Raw genomic sequence first — 18,771 nt, 5'->3', positions numbered from 1 at the left:
ATTATATGAAATATATGTGCGTGAATTCAATAACGGCATTAACGTGCAGCTGTCTGCCAATCTTCCTGGTACGACTACCTTCCCATCATTCACATAGCCTTTATGAAAAATCAATACCGTCTTTACTCATTAATAGGCACTATACTACTGGGTCTCTTTCGAAATTCAACTCTCAAATGAATGAATATATATATGTATTTGTTTACACGCCGCATGAAAACCGCCAATATTTTACGTAATGGTGGTTGCCGTCTTCATGCAAAACAGACGTTTCAACTGGCATTTGGGTATTTGTTGACTACAGTTTTTACATTGGCAGTTTTGGTTATCCAAAGACATTCTGTATCCAATATAGATGTAAAAGAACCCAAAATTTATTATGCCACAGAGTAATGTTTTTCTTCCGTATACCTTTAACTTGATCTCGAAATCTCTTGCCTTTAGGGCATGCGATAACAAAACAGAAAGGAATTCATTTTGTTTCGTACGACTGACACTTGGATCCTGCAGTTTTTTTTCCATGTTAGGAAATGTTCAAGTCTGCTGCTATATTCAACCACTGTAGGGTATCAAAATAAAACTTTGATCAGCAAGGAGAGAATTGAATTCAAAGGATGTGACATGTAAGAAAGCAACTATTATTAAATCGAATTCGCTGTAGCTTTTCGGGCTTTTAGCTTGCTACTATATTATTCATCTATTACACATTGATTCGTGCTATTGAAAGTAGATAAAGGTATCAGTGTATAACGTCATTTAAGGCGACTGTAGAAATGCTATTCCTGTCCTGCATATGGCTTTCAAACTGTAGCAATATGCTGCGGATGGAGAAAGTTGAAAAAAAAAACTACCAATCAGTACAAGGCTCACTATCCAGATTTCATTCTTGTGGAAAAAATTTACAACATATGTGTCGTAAATTCATGATTCCAAAAACCACTGAAGCAGTGAGCGATTCAAAATGTTCAAAATCAATGCACAAAGCATAATGCCCTGTCATGACTAAAATGTAGTTGGAGCCACTTTCTTCTTCGTAGCAATTGTCACGTCAGTTCGTCTTCTGAACAGTCATTCTCTCATTGCTTGGGGAACTTGTTTCTCCGGCGTTCGTTTTTGGTTTTTTTCTCACACCATATACGAATTGACTCGCCATTTCATTAAATAATGCCTGCTACAGAAAACCCCGTGAAAAATGTGGTTGTACACCCTCTCGTTTTGTTGAGCGTCGTGGACCATTTCACACGTATGAGCAAAATCGGTAACCAAAAGCGTGTAGTGGGTGTCCTACTCGGTGGTCTGAGGAGTAAAGGAGTTTTGGATGTTTCAAATAGTTTTGCAGGTGCGTTTTTTTCGACCGTATCTCTCGATTTCCGGGATCCTTAATGCATTTGACCCTTTGGTTTCCTTGTAGTTCCTTTTGATGAAGATGACAAAGACAAGTCTGTGTGGTTTTTGGATCACGACTATTTGGAGAATATGTCTACTATGTTCAAGAAAGTTAATGGTATGTGTTCTTCTGTAATCTTCAGTTAAAGCTTAATATTTCTTGCCACTGCTTAAAATACTAATCAAATATATGTCTAGCCAAGGAAAAGATTGTTGGTTGGTATCATACTGGCCCAAAACTTCATCAGAATGATGTTGCCATCAACGAACTTATCAGACAGTATTGCCCTAACTCCATCTTAGTGATTATTGATGCTGAACCAAGAGATATGGGGCTCCCAACTGAAGCTTACCATGCTGTTGAAGAAGTCCATGATGTAAGTAACACTAAATCGTAAATATTCATTCTCAATAAGAATTAACATCCAAAATGTCTGGTGTCATAAAAAAGGATGGCACTCCTACTAGTAAAACATTTGAACATTTGGCAAGTGAGATTGGGGCAGAGGAGGCGGAAGAAGTAGGAGTAGAGCATTTGCTTCGGGATGTTAAGGACACAACTGTTGGAACTCTATCACAGAGGATTACAGCACAGTTATTAGGTTTGAAAGGCCTCTTGAAGCAAGTCCGACACATACACGAATACTTAGACCAGGTAAAGTTTGTGACATTTTGTGATTGTTTTTTACAGATAGATACATAATGTGATCCTGTAATTTTTTCTTCACAAATAGGTAATACAAGGAAAACTGCCAGTGAACCACGCCGTAGTTTACCAGCTACAAGATATCTTCAATTTATTGCCTGATGTGGCGGATCAACAGTTTGTCAAATGCGTACACACCAAAACCAATGATCAAATGTTGGTTGTCTACCTAGCATCGCTCACTCGATCCGTCATCGCCCTTCACAACCTTATCAATAACAAACTTACAAACCGGTTTGTATATTTAACAGTCTTCATTAGTTTCCGGGAAGCATTAATTGTATATGTATTCTTCATTAGGGATGCCGAACGTCGTAAAGACGAGAAAGATAAAGAAGGAAAGGAAAAGAAAGAGGAAAAGAAAGAAGAAAAGAAAGAAGAAATTACAAAAGACAAAAGTGAAAAGAAATGAAAGTAATTAACAGTCTCTGTGGATATTGAGTGTATCAATCGAACATCAATACATGTCTCCCAATAATTTTTCCGGGACAACATGCATATATTTTTCTTTTTTCTGTCGTATATAACGTAACACTTTTTTTTTTCCAGTTTTCTACCTTTTTTGCATAGTGGGATAAGAGACTCAAACCGAATGACTCCCTTTTTAACGAGATAAAACTCCCCTAAGGAAATTACATTCAAGATGTTTCTTATACTTCTCGTTTTTAATAATGTTGGAGCCACTCCCATTACGTAACTCTAGCAGAGCTATACGTCGTTCAGTCGTCGTCAACGTATATTGTTTCGACACTATGCACAAGTATATATCGATTAGGACAGTAACTGCTAGGATACAGCGAATCCAGCCATCAAATCCTGGTGCATGGTCATTAAAGGATTTATGATTAGAAGGCGTCTCTCAGTCTGGTCGTCTCCTCCGAATATTTCGTGGAACACTTTTACAAAGTAAGGAAATTTTGATAGCTTGTGTTATTGAGGTCGACATCTAAACTGTTATAAAAATTTAAAAACTAATAATTGGCGGTTTCCGGATCTTTAAACAATTACTTCGCGTTTTGATTAGAACATTTTATTTTGTTTACTATTTTCTTTAATTTTTTTTGTAAAAACAACTTTTCTACTAAAACCCATCTCAAATGATGATGAATCATCATATCGAGTAATGTACACCGCAAAAGGATGCCTTATTCCCTAAACCGTTAGCTGTTAAATGTTTTAAGTTTTGTTCAAACTATATTAAGCATTACATACATTGAACAGGCATAATGATTTAGCGACACGTAAAGTACAGAACCATCAAAAAGGTAATTCAGTAAGAAAATATCACTGAACACATGTCACTGTCCACACGACAATTTTACGTCGTGTTGAAAGTATCATCTGAATAGGTGAATCAAACTAGTAATTTCGTACGCGTTGATGCAAAGTTGTCGTTGGGAAAAAATGATAGGATTTTCCTTAGCTAACGTGTTTGTATCAGTACTCTCTAATATATTTCATATAAGCTCCTAACAGGCATATCGAATTATGTTAAACCTAGTCTACTGTCCATAATTAGGGCTCAGCCGGGTTTCAGGTAATCGGGGTCGAGCCCTATCCACTACTCTACTTTTGGTCCAAAAGAAATTGCGCAATAAAGCATGCAAAACGAATAATGGCAATGTCGGAACAGATAAAATTTCCAACAAAACATTACCCTTTCGTCGTCGTCGGTATTGTGTTTGTATTTTGCGTTCTGCAAATACATAAAAAAAGATTCATCCTGCGTCAACTTAAATCGCGGAAGAATTTTATTTTACCTTTTTCGCGGTATATAGTAGTTGTTACGCTCGCGTCTACAGTTTAGTGCCAGATTTTGTTCCCTACGTCATCTTAGTGACATTTACGTAGAAAAACAAACGTTACACCAGTTAAGCTTATCTCGTGCAAAAAATCTTGAGCGTTGGCTTCAGCTCTGTAGCAGTCTTCGTTTTTTTTGCAGCATTTTTTTTACATCAAAGTTAAATCAAGTAGGATTAATTCTCTCATATTAAACAACTAGTTAGTCAGAATAATCTAATTAGGACTTGTCTAAAAGTCTTGCGGGATCTGTTACATCTCTTTTCAGGTATTAAAAATGGGTGGAGCAGTAAGCTCAGGAGAAAATAATGATGCACTTGTGGATAACCTCATCCGTGCTGACTACATGAAGTGTCCTGAGGTTGAACGGGTTTTCAGGGCGGTTGACAGAGCATTCTACTACACAGATGAAGACAAACAAACAGCATACAAAGACTTAGCTTGGAAAAACAAAAATTTACATTTGTCAGCACCATGTATATATTCTCAAGTTATGGAAAGTCTGGAACTCAAAGAAGGAATGAGTTTTCTCAACTTGGGCAGTGGGACAGGATATCTTAGCACGATGGTTGGGTTGATTATAGGTAAAGCAAAAACAAGATATATATTTAAGTACATATTTATATACATCAGTTATTTATTATTATTATTTTTTATATCTTTTTCATTGTGTCGGGTATATACATGGAAAAAGTTATAACATCTTCTTTATATACAGGTTCAAGAGGTGTCAATCATGGACTGGAAATACATCAGGAAGTAATTGACTATGCTCACGAAAAGCTACAAGCGTTCATCAAGGGGAATTCTGCGATAGACGAGTATGATTTCTGTATTCCCCAGTTCGAACAAGGCAACTGCTTGTCGTTGGCTGCAACCGATCGGCGATATGATCGCATATATTGTGGTGCGGCTTGCCCTGAAGTCTATAATAATTACATAAAGCAGCTTGTCGATATTGGTGGAATACTAGTCATGCCCGTGAACGATGAACTACTACAAATCCGCCGAACCGATGAAAATTCGTGGTCAGTTAACCGCGTGCTACCAGTTTCTTTCTCTTCTCTGATACTTCCACAGCAAGAATTCATCGAAGACACCGTTCTACGTTAGTAATTTATAATATTTTAATAGGAATAATTTAATAAATAATATATTTATATCTTTTCACTTTATAGCCCCCATAAACCCACATAGCCTTCAGAACCTATGTCGAATTCGCATACGTTCAGTACTTCGGCAAAAAGTAAGCGCAGAGCACCCTGACTTGTGGCATCGCAGCCGAAAACAACCAAAGGAGACGAGTAGAAGGGCTGTTATGCGTCGTTGCGTTGTTCCCTTGTTTGCAAATACCGACAGCGATAGTGATTCACCAGTTGAAATTGAACCGGCGGAAGCCGCAGAAATGTCGTCGAATGATTCTTCTGAACACAATTGTATACCGCCTAACAATGAAGAAATATCAATTGACCGACGGGCTGGAGTGCGATCAGCTGAGTCGCTAAGCGACTCCGAAGATGTAGGCGCTAAAACGAAGCGGGAAAAGTTCGATAGCGGTGTTAGCGATCTCCTAGAGTCTGGTAGTGAGCGAAGTTCCTCTTCTTGTAATCAGTCCCCAGCCGGGGAATCATCTGGCAGACCGTCGTCAGTTTCTGAGCGCAACTCCTCAGTCAACAATGGTGCAATGGTAAGCAAAGAAAAGCATGTAATTCTTCAAGCCTCTATCTCTTTCTTTTATACTATGGATTCACGTTTGCTATAGGCGGCTTCTGCGGAGAGGGAAAACGCAACTACGATGCCTGAAGAAACAGAAAGACAAGTTAGAACTCGAGGCCCTCGACCTGGAATACGACTCATTACGCATTCTCTCCGAGCAGAAGAGAGGGAACGAGCGGCATTGCTTATATTTGAAAGTCATATGGATGCTGAAGAGACTTCCGATTCAAGCGAGGATGAAGGAGCAGTGAGCGACACAAATGAAACACCAGACTGCAGCCGTGTTACCCCTCCAGAGAACTACACTTTTTACATGAAACGTAGTCTTATGGAAATTCCACTTCCTTCTAAGCTAAAATCATTTTTGAACTACGATCGTGCTTTCTGAAAAAAAAAATGAAGGCAAAAAAGCCTAGATTCTCTTTCAATATGTATTATCATCCACTATTTCGTTTCTTATTACCGTTCGATTGATCACTTTTTTGCCTTGTATAACCCGTATTGTAATGATAAAGGCAAAAGAATGATAACAGAAAAAAGTTATTCTAGTTACGTCGTAACGATTGGTCAAATCGTTAATTGGAACGTGTCTTTCGATAGTTGATATATACACGTATTCGAACAGCATCTGTTAAACTTAATTGTTCAAATGTCAAATTTATTGATTCAAATATATGGGTAGGGAAACTCAGCTCAGCATGTTTGCATTTACTTTCAAATTTGCGTAAAAATAGATTACAAAAATAATTTATCTTTTTCATATAATAAGTTGTAGGATGTTGTCTATGAGTTGTATAGTTCTATGATTGGTAAGAAATTTGTTTGCTTATCGACATGAAAAGACACAAGCTGCAATGCCCAACGCGCAACAGCGCATGTGGAAACAAACTACATTGAAGTTCTTTTGTGAGATCTGACAACCGCCGGCCAGTCGTTTGCTAAAGATGGCGGAACACGATCTTACGAGTAAACTTGGGAATTACTTGGACCAACATTTGGTTTTTCCCTTGTTTGAATTCTTAGCAGTTCAAGGTGTAAGTTTTTAAAATATTTATATATATCTTCTGTAAAAAAATAATTGTAATGGCCATACATCTATAAATGTGATCGGCTTATGTACTCCATGTGACATGTCATCTCATGGCCTCTGCTAGAATGCCGGTGATAGAAATTATTGATAATGTTTCGCCTTCTGCAGATCTATAAGGAAAATGAGCTCCTACGCGCCAAGTTGGATTTGCTTAGCAAAACAAACATGGTTGATTTTGCCATGGATGTCCATAAAAACTTGTATCCTGACCAGGAAATTCCCCCAGTAGGCATAGAGCTAACCCTCAGCATATATTTATGAAGTTTAATTTCGATTTTCTGACATCTAGACACTGAAGGATAAGCGTACTGTAGTTGTTGAGCAGTTAAAAAAGATGCAAGCAGAAACAGAACCAATTTTGGCAATGTTTATGAATCCAGAAGTTACCCGGCAGATTCAGTCCTCCAGAGACTCAAGGCAGTTACTAGACTACCTTACCAAAAACCATGGCCTAAAGCCAGAAATGCTTGACAAACTATACCTGTTTGCCAAATTTCAGTATGAATGTGGTAATTATAGTGGTGCTGCTGAATATCTCCACTTTCACCGCTTTTTAGTTACTCCAAATGATAAAGTAAGTTTATATATTAGGTTATATTTGAAATAATCAACAAGAACTTTTTTATTTCTTTCACAGAATTATTTGAATGGATTATGGGGCAAGTTGGCGTCTGAAATTTTGATGCAGAACTGGGATACTGCCCTAGAAGACTTGAATAGGTTAAAGGAATACATTGACAACAACACCTTCAATACCCCACTCCAAGCTTTGCAACAAAGAACCTGGCTTATTCACTGGTCCCTGTTCATTTTCTTCAATCACGCAAAAGGCCGTGACTTGATTGTAGAAATGTTGCTATACCAAAATCAGTAAGTTAAAAAAAAAAAAAAAAATCATTTGAATCCACAGTATGTGACCATTAAAAATTAAAACGAAACAAAACAGGTATCTAAATGCTATTGAAACCATGTGTCCTCATATTCTTCGATATTTGACCACCGCTGTTATTATCAACAAACAGAATCGCCGCACAATGCTAAAAGATTTGGTGAAAGTTATTCAACAAGTAAGAGAATTTATTTTAAATATCGTCATTTCAGATAATAATATATATAAAAATAACACAAATAGGAATCCTATGCTTACCGTGATCCGATTACGGAGTTCATTGAGCACTTGTATGTGAACTTTGATTTTGACGCTGCCCAACAGAAGTTGCGCCAATGTAAAGATGTGTTGCTGAACGACTTCTTCTTGGTTGCCGTACTGGATGACTTTATCGAAAATGCCCGATTGATGATTTTCGAGACCTTCTGTCGTATTCACCAGTGCATCAGTATCAAGTACGTTAAAAGGTTTCATAGCCAAAGTCGGAAGCCTTGACATTAATTTTAAAACACAGTACGTGGTACGAAAAAAGTCGTTTATGCATACATAACAATGCTATTTCAATACCCCATTTTAGGATGTTGGCTGAAAAATTGAACATGACTGCTGAAGACGCTGAACGCTGGATAGTAAACTTGATCCGAAATGCGCGGCTTGACGCCAAAATCGACTCGCAGCAAGGACACGTTGTGATGGCGACTCAAACCGTATCGCCTTACCAGCAACTCATTGAGAAGACCAAAATGCTCTCCGTGCGCTCTCAGAAGCTAGCTGCTGACATTGAGAAGAAACTTAATGTTCGGAATGCAGATGTAAGTTGAGTTTAATGTCGCACTGAAAAGTTCATTATTTTCGACATCAAAGCTGATACAAATCCTTAATATATACACATATATATATTTTTTCAGGCTTCTCAATGGGGGAACAATGACTTCTAAGGAATCTAATTCTATGGCGTATCCGAGCCATTACGTCTTCGGAGCTTCGTGCTCACTGTGTTGGAAGGATGGGTTCAATAAAGGTTTTGGTCCCAAAATTTTTTTATTATGCTTTTCTTTTTGGTTTTAGGGTAATATTGTATCAGGCCGCTGAGTCATGTAGACAAACATGTAACAAAGGGATTTTGAGGTATTTCCCCCCGATCGTCAGTAAAGCCCCCGAGATAAATTAAATATTGGAACGCTTAACTGGAGATTTTAACGTGATGAGGATTCTGTTCGTTTCGTGCTCAATCGATAACCTGGTAAGTTGGGCTTAAAAACGAAATGTTACAATGCTGGAAGGTATACGTGCTCCAAGGCGAGTAGCTCAAACCGCATGGCGCAAGTCCAAGTTTTTGGAGAGTTTCTGGGTAGCTGCCTACCGGCTTTATCAGCGACCTTCATTGACTTAGTTTGCTGGCAGGTCTGCTCGCATTAAGAATAGCAATGGTTCTGTTCAGCTTAAGAGACCAGGCACGTCAATCAAGAACCGCTGACCGACCTCATCGTTCTGAAGTTCAACAACCAGGCAGGTGTTTCTTTAAAACTTTATCTCACCTATAGATAAAAGCAGACGAAAGTAGTGAAAGTGTCATGGTGGCCAAAGCCGGCTCGACTTGCGCATTGTTACGTCATTGGACGTGTTCCATTTTTCTACAGCTAAGCCGAAGATGACCTAAAACTGACTAATGCTCATTAGTAAATTAAGGTTTCTGCGTTCGTAAGGGCGTGTAGAGGAGAATGGGTTATCACAGGATATAACCAGCAGGTCAATTCCACAATGCTGAATAAACAGCTGTTTGAAGTATTGATCGGGAAATGTTGCTTTAAAAGTCAACACCGCCTTGACGTCACGTGGAGGAGGCGTCTGCCAACGACTACACAAATGAATGGTTTGATTCATTTGTGTTTGTTTCCCACGTGACGATGAAAAGCAATTTTGTTGGACGAACTGCTTACCTACGAAAGTCAGAAATACGTTAGAGTTTAAAACCTATTCTTTGCACATTTAATGATTAGTTATATATTCTGCGTACCGCAACAATATTTTCCTTGCAAGGCTGTCAACGGTTTTTTATGTTGTTTGGGTAGCCATCGTTAGTCGGGCTTATTAAAGCACACCCGTTTCCTCCTGAATCGTAACGGGAGTGCTTTTTTGCAAGTTAATGAGGCGGTACCGGTATGGGGCAGCGTGGGTCTTTTCCAGTGCTTGTTGACTGGCATGGCTGTTTTTATTTTACTTCACTCATGCGTACATTTCTTTTGTGTGTGTGTGTGCAGCTGGTTACTTTTGGTCGTTGTATATGACGGAGACGAAAATCATTGGTATGCCGGTCCATAACGATAACGCTGAGATACCTGACTACGCAACTCGTGTCTGCCATAATATGGCCACCTCCCTCCCCTTATTCTCTATACTCTACCCCTCCATTCGGCGTTATACAGTCCAGCCGACTAGGAAATCTGAGACTCCAGTCGACTGCCAGTCTTTAAAGAGAAAAGGGGGACTCTTACACAATCTACTACTTTCCGTCCAAAGGGTTGTTCGAACTCCATTATTTATCCGGTGGTACGAGGCGTTGTCTCTCGCCCTTTACTCCATCAGCGAATCAATCATTTTCATACCGAAGATGGTAAAGGGTAAGAAAACCGACACCATGGAAATTTTACTGAATCAAACTGGTGTCGGCAGTTTGCCTCCTCAGCTACCTTCAACTAATGAAAAAGTGGAAGAATTGGATGAAACCCCTCCACCGTCTCGCCCACCATCGCCTCCACCGTCTCCTCCGCCATCTCCAACGTATTCTGACAAATCCCAAAGTTCCGAATGGTCTATAGATGTAGAAGAGTTGAGTGATGAACCAAGGCCTGCCATTCAAGCGAGAAAGGACAAATCACATGCCGAAAGACCTCGTTCCAGCTCGTGGTCACGTAGCCTCATGAATTCATTTCGAAAAAAGAAAAAGGACAAAAAATTAAAACCTGAGGACTTGTACAAGACCGTACCGCTTCCCGCGGATTTTTCCACCAGGACAGAGGAAGAAGTGGCCGTAGAAAATGAATTGGAAATCATATTGCGTGCGGAAAAATTGAAAGAGCAAGAAGACGTCCAAATACAAGCAACGGCAGAAGAAAGAATAACACCTGGTCCAATAGAAGGCGAAACAGTTACAACGCCAGAAGCAACAGCAAAAGCTCCGTTTTCGGAAAAAAATAACAGGATGTCCAGAATATTAAATTTCGGAACATTTGGGCGGCGGAAATCTATGCCTGTCCAAGAAGAACCGGTGAAGGATGATCCCATAGATAGTGAAATCAAGGAAAATCAGGAAATTAAAATTGAACAGGAACAAGAAAACAAACCCGAAGACAAATCAGAAGCAAAAGCCGAAACTGACGGGGAAGGAAAAAGTTACAGCTCTGAGGAAGAAAGCGGCGAATCAAAAGCTAAAAGCAAAAGCAAGTCAAAGAAAAAGGTGAAATCCAAATCGGAAAAGAAAACCAAGAACAGTAGAAAGGAAAAATCAGAAGAACATCCTGAAACGGCGTTAAACAATGCCGATAACGAGTCTAGCCCCAAAGTTGAAAATTTAGAAAAACAAAAAGGAAAAAATTCTAAGAAGTCGTTGGACAAAACCAACTCAAAGCAAAAATCTATTTTCTCATTCAGATCTTCATCGAAAACAGTAGAGCAAATTAAACCAGAAACGGATGACAACACAGAAGAGGTTAACGAGGAACAAGTAGAGCCGATGTTTGATACTGCCATGAAAAATGAAACTCAACCGACGGAAAATGTGAAACCTAAACGAAGGACGATAGCTAACTTTTTTAAACGTCAGAAGAGTACAAAGGACAACGAGACTCCAGTAGCGTCTGCATCAAACTTGGATGCTCCGAATTTGAAGAAAGATAACAAATTCCGCAGTTCTTTTGCCAAGATAAAGAAAACAAAATCGGTGGACGCGGAAACTAGCCCGACCGAAGACACAATGGAAAAGAACAAGAAATCCCAGAGATCAGCGTCCTTAGCATTTGGCAGTTCATTCAGTTTAAAGAGAATGTTCCAAACAGATTCGCAGCCTGGCACCCTTGAACGACGTACAGGTAGTCCTGGAATTTTAACAAAGCGAGGCAAAGGATCTTCCACTACCAGACCGAAATCTGTTCAACTAGATGAGCATCCCCTTGAAATTGAAAATATCCCAAATGCTTCACCAACAGCATTAAGGTCTTCCAGAAGTAAGCTTGGTGAGCGTTTCATCACTTTTACAAGGGATTCGTTAAGAATGAAGAAATGGTCTAAATCTGTTGACCACAGCGTGACAGAAGTAGCTGATGAAGGCCTGCAAGTGCCAGTTGAATCGGAAGAACACAATGTTACAGCTCATAAAGCTCCCGCAATGGAACTTGAAGGAACCCGAACAAGTGTCACCGAAATCCCTACAAATCCTGGTGCGGAGTTCATAACTGAAGCTAAAGAAGAAGAAGCTGTCAACCCTTCAACTTTGCAACTGGATTATGAACCTAAACATGGTATTCCTAGAGCATGGTTTCGAATGTTGTCCTTGCCCTGTCTGCATGAAGCCATTAACAGGCCACTTGCTGATGTCGGTTTTTGTTTTGTCTGTATTTTGTGTCTAATTAGCTGTGGTTTCCTCGTCGCCGCCAGCTCCACATGACGAAAACACCACGATTTCCGATGTTTACAGCAACACTTCTATCTTTCGGCCGTCTATCCCGGAAGCACCCAGCCAGGTGGAGAATTCATTGCCGGATGAATTGCATAAGGTGCCTACTTGCATGCACCCTTCTAGTACCACCATTGACACATCCACTAACATCACTACTGAACTTACAGTTTAATTAATGCACGTTTTGATGTTTCACAAACTAATTTTTCGTCTGCTTGTTTGGCTAACTTTTGTGAGTGTCTTAAAATGTTTGGCTTAGATTTTTATTAATACCACTTACTACGAAGAAAAGACACGTAAGGTGATATAATTCTGAGAGGCTGTGCATAGCATGTCCACCGAGCGGTCGTGACTTCGTAGTCTGTGTCAATACTCAGCTAATTCACAAGCTTTTGTGTTGTGTTTCTGGTGCTGTGAGCACATTTTTGTTTTTGTTTCTGATAGGACGACGATCGAAATCCGAAATGAAAATTGTTTGACGCAGTTCGGCAGCCTTGAGTATTAAACAGTAGTGGGAGGGCTTATCGAGAAAAATTTGTTTTTCGTGAGCTTGGGCAAAAATAACAGATTATTTGCTCGTATTACTTTTTCATATTTCATCAGAATTTTTATGGTATTTTAAAAGGAGCTTGAAATAGATTTGCGTATCAGTGGCTTATCTTATTCCAGGAAATGTAACGATTGAAAATAAATCTCGAAAACGACAGCGAACTCAAGAAAGCAACTAAACAGTATACACCTGGAAAAGGCAACACTCGAGGTTTTTGTAGCTATGTTCTGACCGCTAGATGTAAGTACGTGACAAACAACAATTGTGGACTTCTCCGCTCATGCGGATGAAGCCTGGATATTATATGGAGCTGTTTTAAAGAACTATTTCCCTTCAGGGCACGATATCCCTACTTACCACGCCTCCCAGCATGATCGCTTCCCCTAGGTAACGAAGCCCGCGTTGCCATTACACCTTGGCACTTGTTTCTTAATTTATTTCGTTTTTAAAATAAGATTACCAATAAGATGGAAATTTGTTTCGAATTCTTGTTTTTTAATTACATTCCGTCTCAGGGAGTTCTGCGTTTTTTATCAGAATAGTTAAAGATTTAAAAAATGTTTCTGTTTACACCTGAGGCTATGGAAACGCTTGGGCCTTACTTGCTTACCCTTTCCAGCAACAGGTACAAGAGAAGCACAAGGTGTGTCGCACAGTGGACGCTACCGTTTCACTCTGTCGAAACTTCGTGTTTCCGTTAAAGCAATTACTGTAACACTTGGTTTTTCAGTTGCAGTTTACCTCTACATTCAACGTGCTTGATTATTATTTTGGTGTTCGCTAGTTGCAATTCCAAAGTGCGCCTATTGTCCAACGCAGCTGCCCTGTCCTGTCCTCACCTGCTCTTGGATAAATCAAAGTATTTTGGCGTCTATTTAAACGGTAGTGTTCTGATAGTGCATTGTTATTTTGGGTGCCCACCATGTTTTCTTTTAAGTTAAAAAGCACTGTGCTGGCATGCTGTTATATTTTTGTGGTTGTGGGACAGTGTCTGGCAATAGCAGTGATTTCTAATTTATTGTAGCAACATCAAGGTTACTGTTTATGCCTATCGGCCACAAAGGAGAACGTAAATGCAGAGACAAAACCTTCTTTCATGCTTGATCGCAGAAGAAAATCATACAAGTATATGTCTAACAAAAACGATGGTGCGATGTTCCATTTGATTAGGCGGTGGCTGTTTCTCCGATCAATTCTTTGACGAACGTTCTTCTTGTCGATGTACTTGGCGATATCCTTGGACAATTAAATTCTTCGTCTGAAGGAAAACAACTGAGAGAAATATTTGAGAATCCTCACTTAACAGTAATAATAACCTTTTAACACGCTTAACTCGTAATATCTTTCCAAGCTTGACATTTCTAAAAACTGTTGCCATATGTTAAAAATGTAGCTTCGTTTCCCTCCAAAATTTTGGCTATTGCCGTTAGCAGTATAGAATTCTGAAAAAAAAAAAAAAAAAATAAGACAAAGATGCGGTTGAATTTCATGGTATGCTTTCATTTTGACAGGCATTGCTGGAAACGCACGACGTGGTGACGGAGACTCTGCAAGTGCCTGATTCCACGTCTACACAGGGACCGTTTGGTAAACCTATATTCGGAAATTTTGATTTTTCTTCTTGGGAGATGCCGGCGGATATCAGTGCTGTACGTGCTGTTGGTATCAGAAAGAATCCCGGAGAGCCGTTGGTACAATCAGCTATTTACTTGTATTCACGTACTGTTTTTCCACGTGATAAAACATTTTTTCGACCAAATTTTAAGGGTTTGACAGTAAAAACTGAAGATGGACAGTTGGTTATTGCGAGAATACTTGCTGGAGGAGCAGTTGATCGTCAAGGTCTCCTTCACGTCGGTGACATCATTGGAGAAGTTAATGGTGTCGTCGTTCGTTCAGCGGAACAGTTGCAGGTAGAACAAGAATGCTTAGTGTGTGCAATAAAATTGAAATAACAGAGTTTTTATTTCACGATGATTCAGGTTGAAATCGCACGCTGCAGGGAACACATTCAACTGAAGATCTTACCCAGTCCGCAAGAGAATGGTTCTAATGGGGCTCAGGTAGGCCAATCGCCTAGCACAATCCTGGCTTCAGAAACGATCAACAGCGCTACGGTGGTAAGTGAGCCGGTCATTCTGCCCGTCTGGTGATTGCGTAGCGGTTTTCCTGGGCCGTAGTTTTGATTTCCACTTTTAGAAAACCCTCTGTTCACAAGTTCAGGGTGTCTCAGACAACCAGCGAATAACGGTGCAGATTCGACTCACTTATCCACGGCGGTCGTCTGTTTCTCGGCTTAATAACCGGCTGCACTCTAAACCTATTTCTTCCTTAACTAACAGTCGTCTCCCTTTACAGTGCTGCGTTCGAGCTCACTTTGACTATGATCCGAAAGAAGACAAACTACTTCCATGTCCAGAGATTGGTCTCGCTTTCAAAAAAGGAGATATTTTGCAGGTAATTTGCTGAATTACATCTGGCATACAGCACCATTAACGATAAATCACAGGTTGTTAACCAAAGTGATCCCAATTGGTGGCAAGCCAAGAAGGTTGGTTGGAGTGGCCCAGCAGGATTGATTCCTTCGCAAGAGTTGGAAGAGCGTCGCAAAGCGTTTGTAGCCCCAGAAGCTGACTTTGTTCACAAAATAGGCTTTTGTGGAACTAGAGTATATATATAGTTTTCATCGGCCATACGGCCTGAAAATTTTTTTAAATTTCATTATTCTTTTACCAGATCTCTAAAAAGAAAAAGAAATTGATGTACCAAATCAAGTCTAGTGTTGACTTGGATAAAGCAGAGTTGCTTCTTTACGAGGAGGTTACTCGTATGCCACCATTTCGCCGGAAGACCTTGGTGCTCGTTGGATCGGAGGGTATTGGTCGACGCACATTAAAGAACCGATTGATCAACAGTGATCCTGACCGCTTCGGAACTACTATGCCTCGTAATTTTTTTCAATTTATTCTTCGAAGCGAGTGAGAATTCTAAAAGTATTCTTTAGACACATCTCGACCGATGCGGGAACTTGAGGAAGACGGTATGGGCTATTGGTTCGTCTCACGTGAAGAGATGGAACATGACGTGCGTGATCATCAATTTCTCGAGTTCGGTGAACACAATGGTCACCTTTATGGTACAAAGTTAGATACCATCCGTGCAGTAATCCGCCAGGGTAAAATGTGTGTTTTAGATTGCAGCCCAAACGTAAGATTCCTTGTACATTTTTTTTATGTTTGCATGTTGCTAAGATGTAATATTTTGTACATGCAGGCACTAAAAACTCTTCACAACTCACCAGAGTTTATGCCTTATGTCATATTTTTAGCAGCCCCTGGAATGGACCAATTGAAAAGCATTTACGAGAACTCGCGATATTCCAGTCGAAATCTGGGAACGGTTAGTTTTGAAATTTACCCTATTGATGTTGGTCGTGTTGTTTACATTTTGATTTACAAATTTTCGTGTACCTATGTTCCTCTCCCTTTTGGTTTGGCTAGTTTGATCGTTCCAGCTCCATTCGTTTCAGTTCGAGAAGAGCACGTACTCTCGAATCCCTGACGTCTTTATACGAGGTTTTCTTTACATATTTGATTTTGCACGCTGTGTTATCTCAATTTCCATTGATTGGCTATTAAATTTTCAAATTGTTTAATAGGAAGAGGATTTCAAAAATGCATTAGAGGAAAGCGCTCGTATTCAGAGAATTTACGAGAAATATTTCGATCAGATTATCATCAATGAAGATCCCGACCAAACGTTTCGCAAAGTGGTCGAAGCACTGGAAATTCTTTCCAACCAACATCAGTGGGTTCCCGTTTCATGGGTCTATTAGACAAAAAAACAAACCAACAAACAGAACGAATTCATTGCCAATAACATTTCAGTGTATTTTTATTGAATTGCTTTTTTTCTCACTTGCCTACTGTAACGTCACAGGCCCCAAGATCTTTTGAGAATCTGAAATTTTTATTTTCGACTGTTGAATCCTCTTCGCGTGATTATGGCGAAGTTGTTATTTTTTACGAAAAACATTTACGTTCGTTTCATCGAGTTATTTGAGCAGCATGGTTTGAACGCAGATGCAGAGTTTGGTTCATCTGTACTTTTAAAGCCTATGAGCATCCAATAGGTTGCCTGAAAGACATGCTTGTGTGAAAGAACCCCACTGTCGAAAAAAATAAGATTTTGCTTACATGTTGTATTTTTTTGGCAGCTCTCTATTTTTGGGGCAACATTTTGTTATGAAAGTGTGAATGTCTATAACTTGCGATACATCGATCTTAAATTGCAGAACGTAAAGCCCTCCGCAAGAGCAGCTGTAACTTCAAATGATATGTTCTTCTGTAGTTCAGCCATAATCTATTGATCAAAATGGAATACAATAAGTGCAGCACATTGTCCACTTTGTCTATGAAACTGTATCGGAATCCATTTTCAATTTTTTGGTCTCCGGTTTTCCGAGAAGTCTTTCTTCCGCATCTGCTATCTCACGAGCTTTCCACCGTTCTTCTGGATCAAGCTTATCTGTCTCTGTGATGAAACTTACACATTTTCCAGTTTTTCTTGTCACTGCAAAGCACAAACATAAAATTATCGCAGTCGCAAGACGTAACAACCCGAAATTTACCAGCATGAAGTGCGACTGATCTCCCACTTAAGGTCAACGCAGATCTCGCTTCACCTTCAGTTAACCCAAAAAGCAGTCCTCTAATAAATAAGGTAATAATAGTGACTAGAAACTTGGCTGTAAATAAAAGCACTAAAAGTTAGTTTCTTACAAATTGGCCACGTCATACGGTGCTCGAAGCTCCATTGGCGTGTTTGCTCCACTACCGATGATTATGTTCTATTGCACAAATCACATTTTCATTAGTCTTATAACAAGCAGCAAATGTTATAACTAAGTTTAGGCAATCTTACTCTTGATTTTCCAACTGCATGGTATTGGTGAGATATCTGAATAATTTTTTTTCGCATTGCTGGATCTCTGAGCATGAATGCATATGGTATCTCAAAAAATATTCCCCTGTCAGTAGCTTGGTGGTACTGTCTTCTATTGAATCTCACTTCTTTAGTGTCCATTGGATGGTATGTAATAATGTCTACATCCATATTTGCCACAGCATGCTACAGAGTAATTACACACATATTTTAAAAAGAAATTACATTTAAAGAACTAAATACCAGAAATGCAGCTGTAGTTGTAGGGCAAACTGCTATTAAATCATAACTTTTGGCATTCACGGACTGCACCTTTAATTCAATCCATAATTAGAGATAATTTTTTTGCCCATTCAGAATTCTGAATATCTTTCTCTCACCAGTTTTTGTGTGTTTGTAGGGTCACTAAGCATAACAGTCAAGCGCTGTAAAATTTTCACACTTTTCCCATGAACCTATCACAAAAAGGCACCAAAACATGAAGTGTAAGTAGTCTTAAAATCGTCTTTATAATGAAAAATAAAATACTTAAATAAATAACTATACTTTAAAGGAATCCAATTCTTCTTGTGTGAAATTCAGTTTAGGAGGCAGGGGAATTTCTTTTTTGTCCTCTATTGCATCACCTTTCTTGTTAGTTTTTTTCTTTGTTGTGATTAAAACATCTTCTTCTATTGTTGTATTGATGGCAATGGCCCCATAACCAACTGAATTTTAATATATCACATGAAAAGGAGTTCGTTACGATAAAAAACAAACAATATACGTTTGACAGCACGTATGACGACATCTCTCAATGTAGTGGTAGGGCTACATCGGGAAGGTATGTTGAAATCACAGAATCCTTGTACAGTGTTCATTATTTAGTAAGTAATAAGTCTTCAGTAACTCAATTTTTACGTCTTTTAATTCTTCTAGCATCAAACTACAACAGAATTGCAAAAAAAAATTAAGATCGAAAGCATGCATAGCAGACGAACTTAGCCGCTTGGTGGTTGAGGAGCAGCACATTGGT

General features: G+C 39.3%; 2 protein-coding genes across 2 annotated transcripts; one reads left to right on the top strand and one right to left on the bottom strand.

The window, feature by feature from the left end:
• Window positions 1-1,046: 1,046 nt before the first annotated feature.
• Window positions 1,047-17,210, top strand: LOC130686771 (uncharacterized). Its single transcript, XM_057509939.2, has 29 exons — window positions 1,047-1,339; window positions 1,412-1,504; window positions 1,585-1,763; window positions 1,838-2,041; window positions 2,121-2,326; window positions 2,393-2,490; window positions 4,611-5,000; window positions 5,071-5,579; window positions 5,655-5,859; window positions 6,124-6,182; window positions 6,807-6,923; window positions 6,988-7,272; window positions 7,336-7,568; window positions 7,645-7,765; window positions 7,831-8,042; window positions 8,165-8,399; window positions 9,923-12,104; window positions 12,217-12,359; window positions 13,983-14,117; window positions 14,324-14,503; window positions 14,579-14,725; window positions 14,795-14,932; window positions 15,171-15,269; window positions 15,322-15,480; window positions 15,549-15,759; window positions 15,817-16,019; window positions 16,086-16,211; window positions 16,313-16,387; window positions 16,471-17,210. The coding sequence occupies exons 1-29, from the start codon at window positions 1,165-1,167 to the stop codon at window positions 16,645-16,647; spliced, it is 7,296 nt and encodes a 2,431-aa protein (XP_057365922.2). The 5' UTR covers window positions 1,047-1,164; the 3' UTR covers window positions 16,648-17,210.
• On the bottom strand, window positions 16,999-18,729 carry LOC130686532 (ribonuclease P protein subunit p30-like). The gene is made up of 8 exons (XM_057509652.2): window positions 18,523-18,729; window positions 18,303-18,463; window positions 18,137-18,211; window positions 18,000-18,068; window positions 17,736-17,942; window positions 17,594-17,661; window positions 17,443-17,522; window positions 16,999-17,384 (listed from the first exon to the last, which is right to left on the bottom strand). The coding sequence occupies exons 1-8, from the start codon at window positions 18,614-18,616 to the stop codon at window positions 17,224-17,226; spliced, it is 915 nt and encodes a 304-aa protein (XP_057365635.1). The 5' UTR covers window positions 18,617-18,729; the 3' UTR covers window positions 16,999-17,223.
• Between the last annotated feature and the right edge of the window lie 42 nt (window positions 18,730-18,771).

This window comes from Daphnia carinata, chromosome 7, assembly GCF_022539665.2.
Source record: "Daphnia carinata strain CSIRO-1 chromosome 7, CSIRO_AGI_Dcar_HiC_V3, whole genome shotgun sequence".
Taxonomy (NCBI): domain Eukaryota; kingdom Metazoa; phylum Arthropoda; class Branchiopoda; order Diplostraca; family Daphniidae; genus Daphnia; species Daphnia carinata.
Note: the sequence above shows the minus strand (reverse complement) of the source record. Positions and strands in the feature narration are given on the sequence as shown.